At 36.4% G+C, this 23,635-nt stretch overlaps 1 protein-coding gene across 6 annotated transcripts in view; it reads left to right on the forward strand.

Moving 5' to 3' along the window:
* The window catches only part of LRRC28 (leucine rich repeat containing 28), a 190,309-nt gene extending 167,856 nt beyond the window's left edge, over positions 1-22,453 (forward strand). For 3 of the 6 annotated variants that reach the window (XR_003795906.1, XR_003795905.1, XR_003795907.1), the window contains 3 exons: positions 6,336-6,365; positions 12,926-13,277; positions 21,899-22,453. Coding sequence is in view for 2 of the 6 variants with exons in the window: in XM_029237829.1 (XP_029093662.1) it covers positions 6,336-6,365; positions 21,899-21,971 (103 nt within the window). In the remaining 4 variants the exon portion in view is untranslated. The remainder of the gene's footprint in view (positions 1-6,335; positions 6,366-12,925; positions 13,278-21,898) is intronic. The other 3 variants (XR_003795908.1, XM_029237829.1, XM_029237828.1) reach the window with 3 other exon arrangements.
* The last annotated feature ends 1,182 nt before the right edge of the window (positions 22,454-23,635 follow it).

Consider the following 23,635-nt stretch of genomic DNA (forward strand, 5'->3'; position numbering starts at 1 on the left):
TTGTGGTATATTTTGAAATCAGGAAACATGATGCCTTCAGCTTTGTTCTTTTTTCTCAAGATTTGTTGGACTATTCAGGATCTTTTGTGGGACCATATGAATTTTAGGATTTTTTTTTTCTATTTCCATTTTTAAAAAGCCATTGGAGTTATTTCCAAATAGCTCAGAATAATGCATCCACTCATTTACTGATTTATCCACTCAGTTAGCAGACATGCATTGAGCGTCTACTGTGAGCAGGGCACTGTGGTAGTGATGACAGCATGGCTTCAGTCGGCTGCTTTGAAGCTCAGATTTACAGAGCTTGGTTCTTTCAGGAATTCTCCATGGTCTTTTAAGCCAGAGTAATTACATGAGAGGACCAGATGTCTGGGTAACTGTTGTGCCTTGCAATAGAGACCCATTTGTTACAGGGCGTGCAGAACTGTCTCTGTCTTATTACTTCCCTTTGTCTGTTACAACAGCTTAATATTCCTTCCTCCCACTCACTAGTAGTTTATTTTAAAATAATATCTTCTATCTAACACTTATATCGTTAAATCACTTATCACTTGTGAAATGTTTCACATTTCCTTACACTTGCTTTTTGTGGGTATTACTTTCATTTACTTTTTTTTTAACATCTTTATTGGAGTATAATTGCTTTACAGTGTTGTGTTAGTTTCTGCTGTATAACAAAGTGAATCATCTATATGCATACGTATATCCCCATATCTCCTCCCTCTTGTGTCTCCCTCCCACCCTCCTTTTCCCACCCCACTAGGTGGTCGCAAAGCACTGAGCTGATCTTCTTGTGCATGCAGCTGCTTCCCACTAGCTATTTTACATTTGGTAGTGTATATATGTCAATGTGACTCTCTTACTTCGTCCCAGCTTACCCTTCCCCCTCCCTGTGTCCTCAAGTCGATTCTTTTCTTTTTCTTTTTTTTCGGTACGCGGGCCTCCCACTGTTGTGGCCTCTCCCATTGCGGAGCACAGGCTCCGGACGCACAGGCTCAGCGGCCATGGCTCACGGGCCCAGCCGCTCCGCGGCATGTGGGATCCTCCCGGACCAGGGCACGAACCCGTGTCCCCTGCATCGGCAGGCGGACTCTCAACCACTGCACCACCAGGGAAGCCCAAGTCCATTCTTTATGTCTGTGTCTTTATTCCTGTCTTGCCCCTAGGTTCATTAGAACCATTTGGGTTTTTTTTATATTCCATATATATGTGTTAGCATACGGTATTTGTTTTTCTCTTTCTGACTTACTTCACTACGTATGACAGTCTCTAGGTCCATCCACCTCACTACAAATAACTGAATTTCGTTTCTTTTTATGGCTGAGTAATATTCCATTGTATATATGTGCCACATCTTCTTTATCCATTCATCTGTCGATAGACACTTAGATTGCTTCCATGTCCTGGCTATTGTAAATAGTGCTGCAGTGAATATTGTGGTACATGACTCTTTTTGAATTATGGTTTTCTCAGGGTATATGCCCAGTAGTGGGATTGCTGGGTCATATGGTAGTTCTATTTTTAGTTTTTTAAGAAACCTCCATACTGTTCTCCATAGTGGCTGTACCAATTTACAATCCCACCAACAGTGCAAGGGGGTTCCCTTTTCTCCACACCCTTTCCAGCTTTTATTGTTTGTAAATTTTTTGATGATGGCCATTCTGACCGGTATGAGGTGATACCTCATTGTAGATTTGATTTGCATTTCTCTCATAATTAGTGATGTTGAGCATCTTTTCATGTGTTTGTTAGCAATCTGTATATCTTCTTTGGAGAAATGTCTACTTAGGTCTTCTACCCATTTTTGGATTAGGTTGTTTGTTTTCTTGATATTGAGCTACATGAGCTACTTGTATATTTTGGAGATTAATCCTTTGTCAGTTGATTCATTTGCAAATATTTTCTCGCATTCTGAGGGTTGTCTTTTCATCTTGTTTATGGTTTCCTTTGCTGTGAAAAAGCTTTTAAGTTTCATTAGGTCCTATTTGTTTATTTTTTCTTATTTCCATTTCTCTAGGAGGTGGGTCAAAAAGGATCTTGCTGTGATTTATGTCATAGAGTGTTCTGCCTATGTTTTCCTCTAAGAGTTTTATATTGTTTGGTCTTAATTTAGGTCTTCAATCCATTTTGAGTTTGTTTTTGTGTATGGCGTTAGGAAGTGTTCTAATTTCATTCTTTTACATGTAGCTGTCCAGTTTTCCCAGCACCACTTATTGAAGAGGCTGTCTTTTCTCCATTGTACACTCTTGCCTCCTTTATCAAGGATAAGGTGACCATATGTGCGCAGGTTTATCTCTGGGCTTTCTATCCTGTTCCATTGATCTATATTTCCGTTTTTGTGCCAGTACCATACTGTCTTGATTACTGTAGCTTTGTAGTATAGTCTGAATTCTGGGAACCTGATTCCTCCAGCTCCTTTTTTCTTTCTCAAGATTGTTTTGCCTATTTGGGGTCTTTTGTGTTTCCATACAAATTGTGAAATTTTTTGTTCTAATTCTGTGAAAAATACAATTGGTAGTTTGACAGGGATTGCATTGAATCTGTAGATTGCTTTGGGTAGTAGAGTCATTTTCACAATGTTGATTCTTCCAATCCAAGAACATAGTATATCTCTCCATCTGTTTGTATCATCTTTAATTTCTTTCATCAGTGTCTTATAGTTTTCTGCATACAGTTTTTTGGCTCCTTAGGTAGGTTTATTCCTAGGTATTTTATTCTTTTTGTTGCAATGGTAAATGGGAGTATTTCCTTAATGTCTCTTTCAGATTTTTCATCATTAGTGTATAGGAATGCAATAGATTTCTATGCATTAATTTTGTATCCTGCTACTCTACCAAATTTACCGATTAGCTCTAGTAGTTTTCTGGTAGCATCTTTAGGATTCTCTATGTATAGTATCATGTCATCTGCAAACTGACAGTTTTATTTCTTCTTTTCCAACTTGGATTCCTTTTATTTCTTTTTCTTCTTTGATTGCTGTGGCTGAAACTTCCAAAACTTGGAAGTGGGCAACCTTCTCTTGTTCCTGATCTTAGTGGAAATGCTTTCAGTTTTTCACCATTGAGAATGATGTTGGCTGTGGATTTGTCATATATGGCCTTTCTTATGTTGAGGTAGGTTCCCTCTACGCCTACTTTCTGGAGAGTTTTTATCATAAGTGGGTGTTGAATTTTGTCAAAAGCTTTTTCTGCATCTCTTGAGATTATCGTATGGTTTTTATCCTTCAATTTGTTGATATGGTGTATCACATTTATTGATTTGCATATATTGAAGAACCCTTGCATTCCTGGTATAAACCCCATTTGATCATGGTGTATAATCCTTTTAATGTGCTGTTGGATTCTGTTTTCTAGTACTTTCTTGAGGATTTTTGCATCTATGTTTATCAGAGATATTGGCCTGTAGTTTTCTTTGTTTGTGACATCTTTGTCTGGTTTTGGGATCAGGGTGATTGTGGCCTCGTAGAATGAGTTTGGGTGTGTTCCTCCCTCTGCTATATTTTGGAAGAGTTTGAGAAGGATAGGTGTTAGCTCTTCTCTAAATGTTTGATAGAATTCACCTGAGAAGCCATCTGGTCCTGGGCTTTTGTTTGTTGGAAGTTTTTTAATCACAGTTTCAATTTCAATGCTTGGATTCGTCTGTTTATATTTCCTATTTCCTCCTGGGTCAGTCTCAGAAGATTGTGCTTTTCTAAAATTTGTCCATTTCTTCCAGGTTGTTCATTTTATTGGCATAGTTGCTTGTAGTAATCTCTCATGATTCTTTGTATTTCTGCAGTGTCACTTGTTACTTCTCCTTTCTCATTTTTAATTCTATTGATTTGAGTCTTCTCCCTTTTTTTCTTGATGAGTCTGGCTAATGGTTTATCAATTTTATTTATCTTCTCAAAGAACCAGCTTTTAGTTTTATTGATCTTTGCTATTGTTTCTTTCATTATTTTTCAGTTATTTCTCATCTGATCTTTATGATTTCTTTTCTTCTGCTAGCTTTCTGTTTTTTTTGTTCTTCTTTCACTAACTGTAAGGTTAGGTTATTTGAGATTTTTCTTGTTTCTTGAGGTAGGATTACATTGCTATAAACTTCCCTCTTGGAACTGCTTTTGCTGCATCCCATAGGTTTTCGGTCGTCGTGGTTTCATTGTCATTTGTTTCTAGGTATTTTTTGATTTTCTCTTTGATTTCTTCAGTGATCTCTTGGTTATTTAGTAGTGTATTGTTTAACCTCCACATGTTTGTATTTTTTAGTTTTTCTTTTCCTGTACTTGATATCTAGTCTCATAGCATTGTGTTCAAAAAGATAGTTGATATGATTTCAATATTCTTAAATTTACCAAGGCTTGATTTGTGACTCAATATATGGTCTATCCTGGAGAACGTTCCATGAGCACTTGAGAAAAAAGTGTATTCTTTTGGTTTTGGATGGAATGCCTTATAATTATCAATTCAGTCCATCTTGTTTAATGTGTCATTTAAAGCTGTGTTTCCTTATTTATTTTCATTTTGGATGATCTGTCCATTGGTGAAAGTGGGGTGTTAAAGTCCCCTACCACCATTATTGTGTTAGTGTCAATTTCCCCTTTTATGGCTGTTAGCATTTGTATTGAGGTGCTCCTATGTCAGGTTCATAAATATTTACAGTTGTTATATCTTCTTGGATTGATCCCTTGATCATTATGTAGTGTCCTTCTTTGTCTCTAGTAATATTTTTTATTTTAAACTCTATTTTGTCTAATATGAGAATTGCTACTCCAGCTTTCTTTTGATTTCCATTTGCATGGAATATCTTTTTCCCCTCACTTTCAGTCTGTATGTGCCCCTAGGTCTGAAGTGGGTCTCTTGTACATAGCATATGTATGGGTCTTGTTTTTGTATCTATTCAGCCAATCTGTGTCTTTTGGTGGGAGCATTTAGTCCATTTACATTTAAGGTAATTATTGATATTTATGTTCCTATTCCCATTTTCTTAATGGTTTTGGGTTTGTTATCGTAGGTCTTTTTCTTCTCTTGTGTTTCTTGCATAGAGAAGTTCCTTTAGCATTTGTTGTAAAGCTGGTTTGGTGGTGCTGAATTCTCTTAGCTTTTGCTTGTCTGTAAAGGTTTTAATTTCTCTGTTGAATCTGAATGAGATCCTTGCTGGGTAGAGTAATCTTGGTTGTAGGTTTTTCCCTTTCATCACTTTAAATATGTTCTGCCACTCTGTTCTGGCTTGCAGAGTTTCTGCTGAAAAATGTGATGTTAACCTTATGGAGATTCTCTTGTATGTTATTTGTTGCTTTACCCTTGCTGCTTTCAATATGTTTTCTTTGTATGTAATTTTTGATAGGTTGATTAATATGTGTCTCAGCATGTTTCTCTTTGGGTTTATCCTGTATGATACTCTCTGTACTTCCTGGACTTGATTGACTCTTTCCTTTCCCATATTAGGCAAGCTTTTGAACATAATCTCTTCAAATATTTTCTCAGACCCTTTCTTTTTCTCTTCTTCTTCTGGGACCTCTATAATTCGAATGTTGGTGTGTTTAACATTCTCCCAGAGGTCTCTGAGACTGTCCTCAATTCTTTTCATTCTTTTTTCTTTATTCTTCTCCCTGGCAGCTATTTCCACCATTTTATATTCCAGCTCACTTATCCGTTGTTGTGTCTCAGTTATTCTGTTATTGATTCCTTCTAGAGTATTTTTAATTTCAGTGATTGTGTTGTTCATCACTATTTGTTTGCTTTTTAGTTCTTCTAGATCCTCATTAAATGTTTCTTGTATTTTCTCCATTCTGTTTCCAAGATTTTGGATCATCTTTACTATCATTACTCTGAATTCTTTTTCAGGTAGGTTGTGTATTTCGTCTTCATTTAATTGGTCTTGTAGGTTTTTACCTTGCTCCTTCGTCTGTAACAAATTTTTTTGTCATTTCATTTTTTTTTTTTTTTTGGATGGGTGGTGCTGTATTCCTGTCTTACTTGTTGTTTGGCCTGATACCTCCAGCACTGGCGTTTGCAGGCAGTTGGATAGAGCTAGGTCTTGGTGCTGAGATGAGGATCTCTGGGAGGCCTCACTCTGATTGATATTCCCTAGGATCTAAGGTTCTCTGTTAGTCCAGAAGTTTGGACTCGGAGCTCTCACCACAGGAGCTCAGGCCTGACCTCCAGCCTGGGAATCAAGATCCCACAAGCCAGTCACTGAGGGTCCCTCCTGTCCCCTTAGGTGTCCATGGTCCCCCACCAGTGCCTGGTAGGTGCCCTAGTTGTGTTGGTATTACTTTCTTCTGTGAAGCCAGTTGACATCAGTAATACTGACATTAATTGCTTACTTACGTTTGGGTTTGTTTTTTTTTCTTTCAGCAGAAGCCTATTTGTTGGCACCAACTTAAGGTAACTTATGCAATTTTGCACGGGTAAAATACTCCTCAACAAATTTAAGTAAATTGTTCTTAACTTTTTCTTTCTCATTGTATCACTAAACAATCATGTACTGACCATCTGCTGGGTGCCAAACTCTCTACTAGGTATTAGGGGTTCAGTTATGACCAAACCACCTGATACTTCTTTTCCCATACATATCTCACCCGTAAAGTTCTAGGGCATGGGCAGATCTAGTAGAGAAGCATGTGTATATTTAAGTCTTTGGTTCTGCACACAGAATCTTCCCATGAGAGACAGTCATTAACCATAAATGTAACAAGAAATACCATATGTTATTAGATGATTCTCACATAATTCTCTTACATGGTAATATGTTCACAGGCTTGGGATTTCATCTGATCGATTCTTTCTAATATTATTTTTCTTCTGGCTTGAATTTCTGTATGAGTCAAGGATATGCTTTTTGTTTCTAATCAGAAAATAGGTTTATAAAGAAAACACCACATTTCTTATGATTTTTGTGGGCTCCAATATATGCAACAACATTGTGATTTTTTTCTTAAAAATAATGGTATTTATTTTAAAACTAAGCTGAAATGCTCTTTCTTCTGCCTTGCCTATAAGTATGCTCAGAGATTCTAAAGCAACAAATGTCATGTCTGATGTTCTTTGTAGAATTTATCAGCATCTGTTTCCTAATTCTAGAGTTTATTGCTTAGCTAAAAGTTTCTCCCCTGAAACTATCATGTCTCTGGTTCCACAGTTCTGTAATTTTTTTAAAGGACCTAACCAACACAAATGCACTGTTAAGGCAGTAGACTTGTTGACGTACTTGTAACAACTTAGATCATTAATGAAGCAAGCAGATACAGTATGCTCTTAGATGAGTTTCCCAAAAGTAAATAAGTACACATATTACTCAGCCATTGAAAAGAATGAAATAATGCCATTTGCAGCAACACGGATGGACCTAGAGATTGTCATACTGAGTGAAGTAAGTCAGACAGAGAAAGAGAAATATTGTATTATATCGCTTATGTGTAGAATCTGAAAAGAAATGATACAAATGAACTTATATACAAAACACAAACAGACTTAGAGAAGGAACTTATGGTTACCACTGGGGAGGGGATAGTTAGGGAGTTTGGGATTGACATGTACACACTGCTATATTTAAAATGGGTAACCAACAGGGACCTGTTGTAAAGCACAGGGAACTCTGCTCAACATTATGTAACAACCTAAATGGGAAAAGAATTTGAAAAAGAATAGATACAGGAAGGAATTTGAGAAAGAATAGATACATGTATATGTATAACTGAATCACTGCTGTACACCTGAAAGTAACACAACATTGTTAATCAACTATACTCCAATATAAAATAAAAAGTTTTTTTTAAATAAATAAATACACAGGCTTGGGATTTCTTTGTAGCACAAATATGACACCTCCATGTTACCCACCCTACCCCCTTGAGCATCATAAGGAGTTAATGATGATCCAGTGAGCAGTATGCATCAGTGAATAACAATCCCATATCTTTATGGAATTGGATTTTTTTGCTTAGAACCTTAATTTTTAATTAAATGGCTGTGGTATGAAGTGCATCACTTCTATGAATGATTTTTCAGTTAACATAATTACCTTTTAAAAAAACAGGAAGAAATAAGTTTAGGTAGCTGATCCTCAAAATTGCACTTGCCTTTTAAGATCATTTTGTGCCTGAGTTTCATTTCAGTTGTTATTTATACAACCATATATATTCTGGTGTAGCAAATTATCTGAACTAGGGTTCTAACCAACTTTAGTTTTTTTTTTTTAAAGTAAGGTAATACAAAGTATCTAATAACTTAAAATTCACATAACTTCCTGAGTTAAGAAAAATCTCAAAATTGATGCCTGCCTTTTCATTTTCTTACGAGTATAATTTGCAAAGTAGAAAGTTTTAATTTTGATCAAGTCAAGTTTATCCATTTTAATTTTATAGCTAGTGCTTTTTGTGTCCTAAGAAATCTTTACCTACTGCCAAGGTCATGAAGATATTCTCTTATGTTCTCTTCAATTTCATTGATCTGTGTCTTTCTCTCAGTCAGTACCAAACTGTCTTGATTACTGTAGTTATATAGTAGGCCTTAATAGCAGGTGAAGTGATACTTTCACTTTAATCTTCTCTTTCAAGATTGTCTTAACTATTCTAAGGTCTTTGCTTTTCTGTAGAAGTTTTAGAATAAGCTTATCTTTGTTTCCAAAGAACAAAGATAAGCTGGATTTTGTGCTGGATTTTGATAAGAATTGCATTTAATCTATAGATTAGTTTGGAGAGAATTGACATCTTTACTATTTCTGAGTCTTCCAGTGCATGAACACAGTATGTCTCTCCATTTATTTAGGTATTCTTTTATTTCTTTCATCAGCATTTAATAATTTTAAGCATCCTTAAATGTTTTAAGTTTATACCCAAGTATGTCACTTTCTTTGTGTGATTATAAATGATATTATATTTTAAAAATTCAATTTCCATGTGTTTATTGTTAGTATACGGAAATATGATTAATTTTTATATTTTGATCTGATTGCTTGCAACCTTGCTGAATTTGCTTAAGAGTCTAGGAGTATTTTTTATAGATTCCTTGGCATTTTCCATGTAGACATGTCATCTGAAAGTAGGAATAGTTTTTATTTCTTCCTTTCCAGTCTGTATGCCTTTTATTTCTTTTTCTTGCTCTATTGACTAAGGTGGTGAAAATGGACATCACTGTCCATTTTGTATGGACATTTTGTATGATGTAAGCAGTAGGTTTTATCAAATATTTATCAAATTGAGAACGATCCCCTTTATTCCTGGTTTGCTGAGAGTTTTTTTTTTTTAATCATGAATGGATGTTGTCTTTGGTTAAATACTTTTTGAGTTCATTGATATCATACTAATTTTTTTTTGTTAACCTGTTGATGTATTGGATGACATTGATTTTCAAATATTGAACCAGCTTTACATACCCAGAATAACTCCCACTTGATTGGAGTGTATAGTTCTTTTTATAATACATTTCTGTATTTAATTTGTTAATACTTTCTTGAGGATTTTTATATCTCTGTTCATGAGAGATATTGGTCTGTAGTTTTCTGGTTTTGTACTCTTTGCCTGGTTTTAGAGTCGGAGTAATACTGGCCACATAAAATGAGCTGGGAAGTGTTCCTCCTCTCCTATTTTTCTGAAAGAGACAGTGTAAAAATTCCTCTTAGTACTTCTTTAAGTGTTTGATAGAATTATCCAGTGAAACAATATGGGTGGACCTGGAAATTTCTCGTTTTTAATTACAGACTCAATTTCTTTAATAGTTATAGGACTATTCAGGTGGGCTATTTTATCTTGGTTGAGTTTTGGTAGTTTGTGGTTTTCAAGGGATTCGTCTGTTCTCAGTTGGCAAATTTATTAGTGTGAAGTTGTTTAAGGTATTCCCTTATATCTTTTTAATGACTGCAGAATATGTATTAATATCACCTGTTTCATTTCTTATATTAATTTGTGTTTTCCTTTTTTTAATCTTTGTCAGTCTTGCTAGAGATTTATCAATTTTATTGATCTTGTTAATCCTAGTGAAGGTTTTAATTTCATTGGTTTCTCTTCTTTACTTCCTCCTACTAGCTTTGGATTTATTTTGCTCTTTTTTTTTTTTTTTTTTTTTGGAGGGGGAGGTTAGGGTAGAAACTTAGAGTATTGATTTAAGACCTTTCCTATTTTCTAACTTAAGCATTTAAAGCTATTAATTTCTCTGTCAGCACTGCTTTACTATGTCTCAAAATTTTTGATATGTTGTATTTTTATTTTCATTGTTGAAGTTTTTATACCTTTGATACCTTTTATACCTATAATCCTTTTATACCTTTGCTGTCATTCATTTCACTATTCATCTGTTGTAATCATGCTACATTGTTACCCTTATTACGTGAAACAAGTTAATTTTTAGATCAATTGAAAACTATAAAAATAAAAGATTTTATTTAACTTTATTCCTTCAACAACCTTCCTATTTATTTATTTATTCATTTTATTCGGAAGAATGTTTTTATTTTTAAAATTTTTATTGACGTATAGTTGATTTACAATACTACATTAATTTCAGGTGTACAACACAGTGATTCAATTTTTTATAGATTATACTCCATTTAAAGTTATTATAAATACTGGCTATATTCCCTGTACTGTACAATATATCCTTATAGCTTATTTATTTTATACATAGTAGTTTATGCCTCTTAATCCCCTGTGTCTATCTTACCCCTTCCCCTTTCCCTCTCACTGGTAATAACTAGTTTGATCTCTATATTTATGAATCTGTTTCTGTTTTGTTATATATATTCTTTGTTTTATTCTTTAGATTCCACATATATGCGATAACACGCAGTATTTGTCTTTCTCTGTCTGACTAATTTCACTTAACATAATATTCTCCAGGTCCATCCATGTTGCTGCAAATGGCAGAATTTCATTATTTTTTATGGCTGAATTATATTCCATTCTGTATCTTAGCTATTATAAATAATGCTGCTATAAACATTGGGGTGTATGTATCTTTTCTTGTTTTCTTTGGTTGTATACCCAGGAGTGGAATTGCTGGATCATATGGTAGATCTATTTTTAGTTTTTTGAGGAACCTCCATACTGTTTTCTGTAGTGGCTGCACCAATTTACATTCCCACCAGAAGTGTGCTAGGGTTCCCTTTTCTCCACATCCTTGCCAACATTTGTTATTTGTAGGCGTTTCGATGATAGCTGTTCTGACAGATGTGAGGTGGTATCTCATTTTGGTTTTGATTTGCATTTCTCTGATGATTAGCAATGTTGAACATCTTTTCATGTGCCTATTAACCATCTGTATATCTTCTTTTGAAAACTGCCCATTCATGTATTCTGCCCATTGTTTAATCAGGTTGTTTGGTTTTTGTTTTTGTTGTTTGTTTCTTTTTGATACTGAGTTGTGTGAGCTGTTTATATATTTTGGGTATTAACCCCTTATTGGTCATATCATTAGCAAATATTTTCTCCAATTCAGTAGGTTGTCTTTTCATTATGTTGATAGTTTCATTTGCTGTGCAAAAGCTTTTAAGTTTAAGTAGGTCCCATATGTTTATTTTTGCTTTTGTTTCCTTTGCCTTAAGAGACAGATCCAAAAAAAATGTTGCTACAATTTATGTCAAAAGTGTTCTGCCTATGTTTTCTTCTAGGAGTTTTATGGTTTCCAGTCTTAAATTTAGATCTTTAATCCATTTTGAGTTTATTTCTGTATATGGGGTGAGGAAATGTTCTAATCTCATTCCTTTACATGTAGCTGTCAGTTTTTCCAGCACCACTTACTGAAGAGACTGTCTTTTCTCCATTGCATACTCTTGCCTCCTTTGTCATAGATTAGTTGACCATAAGTGCATGGGTTTATATCTGGGCTTTCTATTCTGTTCCATTGATCTATGTGTCTGTTTTCGTGCCAATACCATACTGTTTTGATGACTGTAGTTTTATAGTATAGTTTGAAGTCAGGAAGCATCCAGCTTTGTTCTTTTTTCTCAAGATTGTTTTGGCAGTTCAGGGTCTTTTGTGGTCATACTGAGTGAAGTAAGTCAGACAGAGAAAGACAAATATCATATTTCACTTATATGTGGAATCTAAAAAAAGGGCACAAGTGAACTTATTTACAAAACAGAAGTAGAGTCACAGATGTAGAAAACAAACTTATGGTTACCAGGGGGTAAGGGGGGAGGGATAAATTGGGAGATTGGAATTGACATATATATCCTACTATATATAAAACAGATAACTAGTAAGGACCTACTGTATAAATATGAATGGATTCAATTCCTCAAAAGAGATTCTTATGTCTTAAGTTGTGTTAAGGCAGAGAGAGGGAGAGAGAGAGAGAGAAGTTGAAAGCAAGAGAGGAAAGAATACCTTTAAGACAAAATTACTTAAACTTTTGAAGACAAAAACCTAAATTACACCAAAACAAGACAAGCAAACAAGGTGGGAATGGCAGTATTATTATTGACAAACTAAAATTCAAGTTGAAAAGTATTAAATGAAAAAAATAGATTAAAAAAGTAAATTTTAGAATTATTTGTTCTAGTTCTGTGAAAAATGTTCTGGGTATTTTGATAAGGATAACATTAAATCTGTAGATTGCCTTGGGTAGTACGGACGTTTTAACAGTATTAATTCTTCCAATCATGGAAAAGAGGGTATCTTTTATATGTATCATCTTCAATTTCCTTCATCAATGTCTTGTAGAGTATAAGTCTTTCACCCTCTTGGTTAAATTTATTTCTAGGCATTTTATTCTTTTTGATGCAATTGTAGAAGAGATTGTTTTCTTGAATTCTCTTTCTGATAATCCATTATGAGTATCGATAAGCAACATATTTCTGTATATTCATCTTGTATCCTGCAACTTTACTGAATTCATTTATTCTAATTTTGTGTGTGTGTGGAGATTTTAGAATTTTCTATATATAGTATCATGTCATCCCTAGTTTTATTTAGATCTGAATTTTTTTTTTTTTCTTTTGCGGTACGCAGGCCTCTCACCGTTGTGACCTCTCCCATTGCGGAGCACAGGCTCCAGATGCGCGAGCTCAGTGGCCATGGCTCACGGGCCCAGCTGCTCCGCAGCATGTGAGATCTTCCTGGACCGGGGCACGAACCCATGTCCCCTGCATCGGCAGGCAGACTCTCAACCACTGCGCCACCAGGGAAGCCCTAGATCTGAATTTTTTATCTATACCCTTTTCCTCTCCCTGAAGAACTCCTTTCAACCTTTCTTGCAGGACAAGTTCGCTGGCAATGAATTCCCTCAGTTCTCAGTTTGTTTGAAAAATTCTTTATACTCCTTTACTTTTGTAGGATAATTTCACTGGATATAAAATTCTAGGTTAGTGATTTCTTTTTCTTTGAGCACACTAAATATCTCACTCCACTCTCTTCTTGCTTGCATGGTTCTAATAAGAAGTCTACTGTGTCTTATACTTGTTCCTCTATAGGTAACGTTTTTTTCTCCTCTGGCTTTTTTCTAAGATTTCCTTTTTCTTTGGTTTTCTCCAGTTTGATATCTCTTTTTTTTTTTTTCATTGAAGTATAGGTGACTTACAATGTTGCTATACAGAAAGTGATTTTCAGTTTTATATATATATATGTGTGTGTGTATATATATATATATATATATATATATATATATTCTTTTCTATATTCTTTTCCATTATGGTTTTCACAGGATTATGAATATAGTTCCCTGTGCTATGCAGTAGGACCTTGTTGTTTGTCCATTCTATATTTACTAATTTGCATCTGCTAACTCCAAACTCCCAATCCATCCCTCTTCCACTCTCTTCCCCTTTGGCAGCCACATATTTGTTCTCTATGTCTGTGAGTCTGTTCTGTTTCATAGATATGTTCATTTGTGTCATATTTTAGATTCCACATATAAATGATAGAATATAATATTTCTTATGTGTAGTGTTTTTGTTTTTGATTTTTATCCTGCTTAGTGTTGTTAAGTTTCTGGATCTGTCATTAATTTTGTAAAGTCCTTAACCATTATTACTTCAAATTCTTCTCTTCTTCTCTTTTATCTCCTTTTCTTTCTAGTATTCTAATTATGCATATCTTGCACCATTAGAAATTGTCCCACAGATTGTGGATTTTCTGTTCTATTTTTTTTTAATTCCCTATGATAATTCTAACATCTCTGTCATATCTGAGTCTGGTTCTGAGGTTTTCTTTGTCTCTTCAGCATGTGCTTTTTCTTGCCTTTTGGCATCTCTTGTAATTTTTTGTTGAAAGACAGACATATTGGGTAATAAGAACTGAGCTAAATAGGGCATTTAGCATGAGATTTTATTTTAATCTGGCTAGGAGCTGAGCTCTGTTTTATGATTGTTGTAGTAGGTACTAGAGGCTTCAGATTGAAATTCAGATTCCTTTAGTGTCCTTTTATGATTCTTCTTGCTTAACTTTGGGCTTCCCTGTATACTCCTCAGAGAGCCCGCATCTTGCAGCTGTTTTTGTTTTTAAATGCAAAATTTTAATGGGAATGCATTTATCTCATAACATTCTTCATTCTCTCCTATTTTCTCATGACTTTTCTTCCGTACTCCTGTATAGTTTAAAAACTAGATCCTCACCTCAATATCCTGTCAAGCCCAGGCTGCACTGTTGGTAAATGAGCTTTAGGAGCATGGTGAGCCCCCTTCCCCCCAGCACCCTCAGGACTGCCCACTGCACCCCCTGCAGGCCCCTGGGTGGGCCCAGTAAGATGAACCCAAGGTTTAATAGTGCTGGGATTTTATTTATTTTGCTTTTTTATTTTTATTAATTTATTTTAAAATTGTATTTTAGAGTATGGTTGATTTACAATGTTGTGTTAATTTCAGGTGTACAGCAGAGTGATTCATTTATACATATACATATTTCCATTCTTTTTCAGATTCTTTTCCCATATAGGTTATTACAGAATATTGAGTAGTTTCTTGTGCTATATAGTAGATCCTTGTTATCTATTTTATATACAGTACTGTGTATTTGTTATTCCTAATTTATCCCTCCCCACCACATTTCCCTTTTGGTAACCATAAGTTTGTTTTCAATGTCTGTGAGTCTGTTTTGTAAACAAGTTCATTTGTATCATTTCTTTTAGATTCCACATATAAGTGATGTCATATGATATTTGTCTTTCTCTGTCTGACTTACTTCACTTAGTATGATAACCTCTAAGTCCATCCATATTGCTACAAATGGCATTATTTCATTCTTTTTTATGGCTGAGTAATATTCCATTGTATATATGTAGTACATCTTCTTTATCCATTCCTCTGTTGATGGACATTTAGGTTGCTTCCATATCTTGGCTATTGTAGACAGTGCTGCAATGAACACTGGGGTCCATATATCTTTTCGAACTACGGTTTTCTCCAGATATATGCCCAGGAGTGGGATTGCTAGATCATATGGTAGTTCTATTTTTAGTTTTTTAAGGAACCTCCATGCTGTTCTCCATAGTGGTTGCACCAATTTACATTCCCACCAACAGTGTAGGAAGGTTCCATTTTCTCCACACCCTCTCCAGCATTTATTGTGTGTAGACATTTTGATGATGGCTCTTCTGACTGGTGTGAGGTGGTACCTCATTGTAGTTTTGATTTTCATTTCTCCAATAATTAGTGATGTTGAGCATCTTTTCATGTGCTTTTTGGCCATCTGTTTGTCTTCTTTGGAGAAATGTTTATTTAGATCTTCTGCCTATTTTTGATTGGGTTATTTGTTTTTTGATATAGAGCTGTATGAGCTGTTTGTATATTTTGGAGATTAATCCCTTGTCAGTTGCTTTGTTTGCAGATATTTTGTCCCATTCTATGGGTAGTCTTTTCATTTTGTTTACGGTTTCCTTTGCTGTGCAAAAGCTTTTAAGTTTAATTAGGTCCCATTTGTTTATTTTTATTTTCATTACTCTTAGGAGGTGGATGCAAAAAATACTGATGCAATTTATGTCAAAGAGTGTTCTGCCTTTGTTTTCTTCTAAGAGTTTTATAGTATCCGGCCTTACATTTAGGTCTTTAATCCATTTTGAGTTTATTTTTGTGTAGGGTGTTAGAGAATGTTTTAATTTCTTTCTTTTCTTTTTTTTTTTTTTACATGTAGCTGTTTAGTTTTCCCAGCACCACTTATTGAAGAGACTGTCTTTTCTCCATTGTATATTCTTGCCTCCTTTGTCATAGATTAATTGACTATAGGTGCGTGAGTTTATTTCTGGGTTTTCTGTCCTATTCTGTTGATCTATATTTCTGTTTTTGTGCCAGTACCATACTGTTTTGATGACTGTAGCTTTGTATTATAATCTGAAGTCAGGGAGCCTGATTCCTCGAGCTCCATTTTTCTTTCTCAGGATTCCTTTGGCTATTCGGGGTCTTTTGTGTTTCTATACAAATTTTAAAATTTTTTGTTCTAGTTCTGTGAAAAATGCCATTGGTAATTTGATAGGGATTTCATTGAATCTGTAAACTGCCTTGGATAGAATTGTCATTTTGACAATATTGATTCTTCCAATCCAAGAACATGGCATATCTTTCCATCTATTTGTGTCATCTTCAGTTTCTTTCATCAGTGTCTTACAATTTTCAGAGTATAGGTCTTTTGCCTCCTTAGGTAGGTTTATTCCTAGGTATTTCATTCTTTTTCATGCAGTGGTAAATGGGATTGTTTCCTTAATTTCTCTTTCTGATCTTTCATTGTTAGTGTATAGGAATGCAAGAGATTTCTGTGTATCAATTTTATCTATAATCCACTGTCCTTATTCTGGAGGCCATTTACTCTGGTGGTAAATGAGGGAGGGAAATGTTCTAAATTTTATGATTATATCATTATTTTAGTGGGCCTGTATTTCTAGGCTGTGACCTTCATAAATTTTTCTCATCTTGCATAGTTTGCTTTCCCCTCTTAGGTGGGATGGGCAGGCTAAAGGGGGCTGGGGTGGGAAGAATGCCCTTCCACACCTGGGATAAGGCTCTGGTAATCCTTCTCTGGAGAACTGTCCTTTGTTATGGAGGATGCTCTGGACATGTTACATAATGACTACTCTTTTTCTCTTCCTGAATGAGCAACAAGGGGATCTTTTATGGATTTTCACCATGATAGCCTGTAGGGTTTCTGTAGGTAAAACCTAAGAATGTGTGTGTCACCCTAACATTGCAGCCTCAGGAGTATCTCACTCTCAGGCTTGTCCACACTCAGCCTCCAGCAATTCTAGCATCTTCTGTCCAGGTAAGCAAGTCTCAGCTGTGACTCTGGAGGTACCTCTCTCACCAGATTTTGAAGTTGCAGTTTGCCCTATGACCTCAGTTCTCTGGTGAGTGGAGAAAAGTTGATTTTCAATTTGTTCAGCTTGTTCTTGTTGTAAGAACAGGAGTGAGGACTTCTAGGCTCTTTATGTCAGAGATGAAACCAGATGTGTTCTCTGTATATAATTTCAATTCTTTCAAATTTGTGAGGCTTGTTCTTTGGCACAGAATATAGTCTGTCCTGGTGAATATTCCATGGGCTTTTAGAAAAAAAAAAAAAGTGTACTTTGTTGCTGTTGGGTGGAGTGTTTTGTATATGTCAATTCGATTCTTTGGTTCATTGAGTTGTTCAGTTCTTCTACACCTGTGCTGATTTTCTGTCTGGTAGTTCTACCAGTTGCTAAGAGTAAAGAAGTTGAAGTTCCCACTCTAATTGTGAGTTTATCTATTTCTCCTTTCAGTGCTATTATTTTTTAACAGCTTTATTGAGACAATTTACATATCATACAATTCACCCATTTAGAGTATACAAATCAGCAGTTTTTACTGTAGTCACAGATAACATGCAACTAATACCACAGACAATTTTAGAACGTTTTTCTCACCCTAAGAGAAACCTTGTACCCTTTATCTATCACCTCTCTCTTTCCCCATACCTAGCCCTAAGCAACTAGTTATTTACTTTCTATAGAAATTGATGGATTTCTCTGTCCTGATCCTTTGGATAGGGATAACAGGCTTTTCTTGGAGTTTTTTGGGGGGGTTGTTTTTTTTGTTGTGTTTTGTTTTCTTTTCTTTTGGTTTTTTGACTCTGCCTGTTGGTGGTTCTGGGTTGGAAGTTCCTACAGCATCCTATCTGAAGTATATGGGAGGCAATAAGGAAGCCTCGGGAGTTTACCATTGCTGTGTTGCTTCTCAAGTCCCAGGGTCATAGTCTGCCTATCTTCATTATGTCTTTCAGAGTCTTCCAATGCTTGTTTGTTGTATTATGACCAGGGTGTTTTAGTTGTAAGAGAAAGGACCTTGGAAGATTGGGGCTCCCAAAATGTGTTTTGCCTCCAAAATCCAAAGGGACCCACAAGTGTGTATCTGTTTCTTCAAGTGGGCAGTTCTGGATGTAACTCTTCTTTTCTGTTTGAAACTTTACCAATGTAGCAGACACCTGAGCTTTTGCAGGCTTTCTCTCTCACCTCTAGTAGGCATGTGTCATATTAAGTATCAGGTGTGCTTGCTACTTCCAGTTTGATTTCCCCTCACCAATACATATATTAATGTCTTAGTGAAGGGACTGTCTTCCTGACCCTCCCAGAGGTTCCCAGGTGGTGGCTAAGCAGGTTAGGCCACATTGGATCCACTTCAACATTCCCATTTCTCTAAGCCTTTGATCTCCTCCCTCTAGACTGTGCAGTGGAAGTTCTAGCATCTCTGTCTCATTGACTGTAGGCCTCTACTGAAGTAAGACTTCTATTAACCATTATAGGTACTCATACTAACATTAAACGCTGAGGCCTCGTGAAACACCCTTCTTGGCCTGATCCAACCTTAGACTTATTCTCACTGGCTAATGTATTATACTTAGACTCCATTTCCATGCTTACTCTCCAGATTTCTGCAAATAAAATTTGGCAAGATTCTACAACTCCTTCATGTACATAATCTCTCCCAGGAGCAGCCCTTGCAATTAACTCTCTGAATCATGCTGGGATTTTGCTCTCTCTGTGGCCCTAGAGGCAGTGAGTATTGTTCCTGCCTGAAGAAGATAGGAATTTCCTTTTTAGGTAACCACACCAGATGAAGTCAGTGAAATCTTTTTATTCAAGTGAATGCTTGTTTTCTTAGATAGTAAGAAGGGCTGTTTCTGATGTGAAGAAATGTTTAGAGATATTAGAGGTTTAAGGTCCTTAGCTTTGTGTCTACACAAAGGTTTCCATCTCAATTCTGAAGTCCTCACCCCTTCCCACAAGAACCTTTACCTTAGCGTAAGAGACTTAGCATAAGTATACTTTTACCTGGCATGTGATTCTGCAGCCTGTACATTCAGGCCTCAGGCATGTCCCTCCCACAGCTTCATAAAATAAGAATTCCTTTAAAGCCACCATAGAAACTTTCTGATTCTCTACCTATGCCTTGAGTTGAGAGTTCAAGAAGGCACTAAGCTTATCTTTTTTTTTTTTTTTTTGGAAGGGGGTTGGGATTTGGGGGAATCTTTTAAAGCAGTCAAAAGAAGCCATCTCCCTCCACAATCTTTGAATTCACCATGATGCCACAGCAGTCAAGTGCCACAGCACTTGATCTCCCAGTGCCTTACCCTCCACTGGCAGTCTTAGTGATAATTTGAGTAATTGTGATACCACAACTTCGAGTAATCAGTGATGTCCCATTTTTCCCTGGTAATGAGGTCATTCATGCACTTACCAACCCAATCCCAGAATCCCACTTTGATGGACTGTTTCCTTAGACTACTCCCTACTAAATCAATCAGGGTACTGGCCGGAAAACACACAGAAGCTGGGATTTTGAAGAGAAATTAATGGAGAATGACTATTTACAGAAGTTCAGGCAGGGTTCAGAGCACCCACAAGGATGATAAAGTACCTGGGAACTTACAGCAGTAGGAAGGTTTACCGTTCTTAATCTTTTAGCATGAAGGACAAAGGAAGATCCGGAGGCTGTTGAGACTTAGAACCAACAGGAGGGGCTGCCCAATAAAAGCTCTGGTCAGAGATGTAGAGATGGAGTGGGATAGAAATAGTCAACCTTTCCATAAAAGCAATGAAAAAACTGGCAAAACTTGTCAGAATTGAATTTTTCAGAACTCTAGAAATTAACAAAAGGCTTACAGCAATCCAGAGTGCATTTATTCAAGAAAAGTGACTGAATCTCAAAAAGAACAGAGACCTTTGTGATATTTTAACCTATAGTCCCATCTTCTAGTCTTAACTTTGAAAACCAAGAATCTGCCATCACAGTTAAAACCAGCAGCCGGGCAACAACTGGAAAGGGGTGGAAGGAAGTTGGAGCATCTTCAAAGGGTGTTTCACTGAAAAACCCTACTTGCAAGCCTGTCTTTATTTCCTCAGTCAGAGATCACCAGTGCAAAAAGCCTCTGCTCTGAGGGTATTTGTCAAAAATTGTCAAAACAATTATAGGCAATTGCTTAACTTCACAGATGCCTGAGGCAGTGGGTAACTGTTGGGGCAAACAATAGACTAAGGTTTCCATGGGGGCTTTGAAAAGCACTAACATATTCCTAGGAGTATGTAAGGTCATGTGCATGCAAAAGGATGTGAGCATGCTCAGAAAAGACCCAAGAAGGCCCTGAGCTCTCACCTCTGCTTGCAGGAAGTGAGACTCTGTGCAAGCAGGAAGTGAAGGCTAAGGCAGAGTTGTCAACTGCCTGGTTGAGTGTGACTGGAGCCTAGTGAGAACTAGAGCCATACAGGAGGGTCCATCCAGGGGAGCTAGCTGGAACCAGTTGGTAAGGGAATCCTGGATTAGTACAAAAATCTAAGGCAAGAGAACCCATAGAAGTAGGTCTAGCTCTTGCCTTGAGATCTTTGATCATCCAAGATGAAATAATGGCAAAGCCTTTTTTGGAGGATCATGGTGGCCCAGGGAAAAATAAAGCCCACGGAGAAACAAAATTATCAATGGTTGCCAGAGACTTGTCAGGGGGTTTAGGGGATGGGGGTTGGCTGCAAGTGGACACAAGGAACATTTGGGGATATGAGAAGTATTTTATATCTTGATGGTGGTGTTAGTTAAATAATTGCATATATTTCAAAACTCATTCAACTGTACACTTAAAATGGGTGAATTTTATTGTATGTTTGTATGTAACTATACCTCTATTAACTAGACTTTTTATAAAAAAAGAAGAAAAAGAAAATATTCAACTTTTCTCTCTTCCTGCCCTTTACCCTCCTGCTATATACTCCCTTGTCCTAATTCAGCCTGAAACCAGCAATCAGGCAGCTTTGGAGGTTGGGTCTGTAGAGGTCACCTTCTTGGATTACAGAGAAAGGCAAAGACTGAGTTGAGGGGTGGAGAAAAGAGAAAACAGTCAGCACAGGGGGTCCTGTGAAAACAACAGTAGATTAATCTCTCCTCACCAGAGGATAGCACTTCTGGTGGGAAAACAAGGCATCCAACAACTGGAGCTGCCCAGATTGGGATCAGAGGGCTCATGACTCGCTGCAGAAAGATGCCAAGCAGGAGTCTGAGATGGGATTCCTCTGTTGTGTGGGAGAAGACCCTCAAACTACATGATTCAGATTCTGAAATTACCTCTATAAGCAATCTGTGGGCATACATTTGTAGGATAAATTCATTAAAATTATGTTTTTTAAGCTTCGATATATATGTGTTCTAGCTAAATTGGTGACTTTTTCTATTACATGACTTTTATAACGTATTTCAAATTCTGTCATTGCACTGGTTCTAGTAAGCCGAATTCAGACTGTAATATGGAAAAAGCTTACTTTTCCTTTGCTGCTAACATAGGGATGTTGCGTCATCTGAAAACTGCTAATAAAATAAGCACACACATACCTCACCTGATTCCAGTGCTCAATTTTAAAAGGAATTTATATTTCTGTTGTGTACTCTGTTGACCATCCTAATCCTTTATTTTAACAAAGGAAAAGACTATCTCTAATGGAAAGAATTCTGAGACTTTCCTTTTGAACTCACAGTGTCCTTCTCCCCCTCTTTCCCCTTCCAGGAGGACAACTGTGAGTTTTGTGGCTTACTGCTGCTCCACCCAGTGTCTGCAGACTTTTGACCTACTGAGTTGATAAACACTCAAGAGCCTCAGGAGTGTTGCCAGCTTGACACTGCAGTTGCCTGCATATCGCACAGTGTGACAGAGGGACAGGAGAGTCCAGCCAGGCCCAACAGGCCCTTCCGATCTGTCCTGTCATGCTTGGGGACTGCAGGACTCTGGAAATGTCATGATCGAGCTTCAGAGCTGAAATGCCTTCACCCTTCCCCCAAGTTGGAATATATCCTTCCCCAAATTAAGAACCCTTTGTCTTCCGTGTTTTTCTTTTATGTCAGCGAGTCTCTTATGCAGACTGTTTAGTTTGATGTGCCTCCCCAAATCTAATTTAGAGCAAGTTTAAGCTCCCTGAAGAACTGTAATTTGATAATATAACCAAATTAACTTTTGAACATACATACTTTCAGTGGTACCTGTAATCTTCTCATCTCTCTTTCTTTCCCCAGAGAATTATTCCCCAGAGGTTATCCTCCATGTTTTTAACAAATTTCAGTAAACCCTGTGACCTCAATAGTATTGAATAGCAGTGTGGGGGGGAGGGGTGGGAGGGGGGCGGGTGCCTGAATTGGCTTCCAAGTTAGACTCCAGTAGGGGCTTCATGAGGGTCCTGGCACACACCCTCTGGAAAGTTACAACCTTGTTTATAAAGTTTTGCAACATATTAAGAGACTTTTGTGAGGGGATTTTAAAAATAAAACTGTAGATTATAAATGAAATACACACTTATTTTGAAAAACTACAGAAAAATAATTTTTGAATTTTTAATTTCCTGATAAGATTTTTTTATATGAGAAGAGGGACATATGAGGCTTTAAAAGATCTGATCCTTTTCTTTCTAGATTTAAACATTTTCTGGCTACTGAGAAAGGGAGAGAAAAAACACATTAATATATGATCTCTGGTGTTTTTTGTTAGATGGGTTATGGTTAAATTTATATTGACTTTGAAACATTTTTGTTACATATGACAAACAGGCTTCAGCTACTTCTGCTACTAGTTTTTAGCAAGGTGATTCTAAGTACAGCCTGTGCACATTTATTTAAATACCTGGTGCATTAGATCATCTTCATTTTGACCTTAGGTTTCTTATGTACTTGACACACTGTTGTCCAGATTACATTGAGAAAACACAGGAAAAAGCAGGTCCAAATTCAGCCTTGGACTTTTGCAAAAAGGCCATAAATGGAAAGTGTGAGATTATGCTCTGACATAAGATAATGCTCTTAATGGAGGACTCACATACTTGCTCTTCCTTTGAAAGGATGGCATTTTAATATTGCTTTGCTGCCAGATGTTCATCTGGTTGCTGTGAAGTGATTCTTATTTTTACTTTTTTAAAAAAGTTTAATTATACATAGTTTTCTCTGAGACGGGACTAAAAGGGAACCAAGAAATTTTACTTGGTAGGAAAATTATTTTCAAAAAATTTCAGACTTGTCAAAAATTTGGTTTATGGAATTTTATTAGCTGCCCTAAATCTGTAATGCTAGGCTCTAACAGTGCTAAAAATCCTACATAGTTACTGACAAATGTGTGATCTTTTCACAGTCACACCACCTGCTGCCTGGAAAGCAGACTATCCACATAGAATGGTGAAGGCAGAACATTATCAGCTGTATTTCCACTGTTCTTACTTCCTCTTGTCCCTTTCATAACTTGGCCTCTTCAGCCTTAATATTT

Source organism: Monodon monoceros, unplaced genomic scaffold (assembly GCF_005190385.1).
Source record: "Monodon monoceros isolate NGI ecotype Baffin Bay Population unplaced genomic scaffold, NGI_Narwhal_1 Super_Scaffold_21, whole genome shotgun sequence".
Lineage (NCBI taxonomy): Eukaryota > Metazoa > Chordata > Mammalia > Artiodactyla > Monodontidae > Monodon > Monodon monoceros.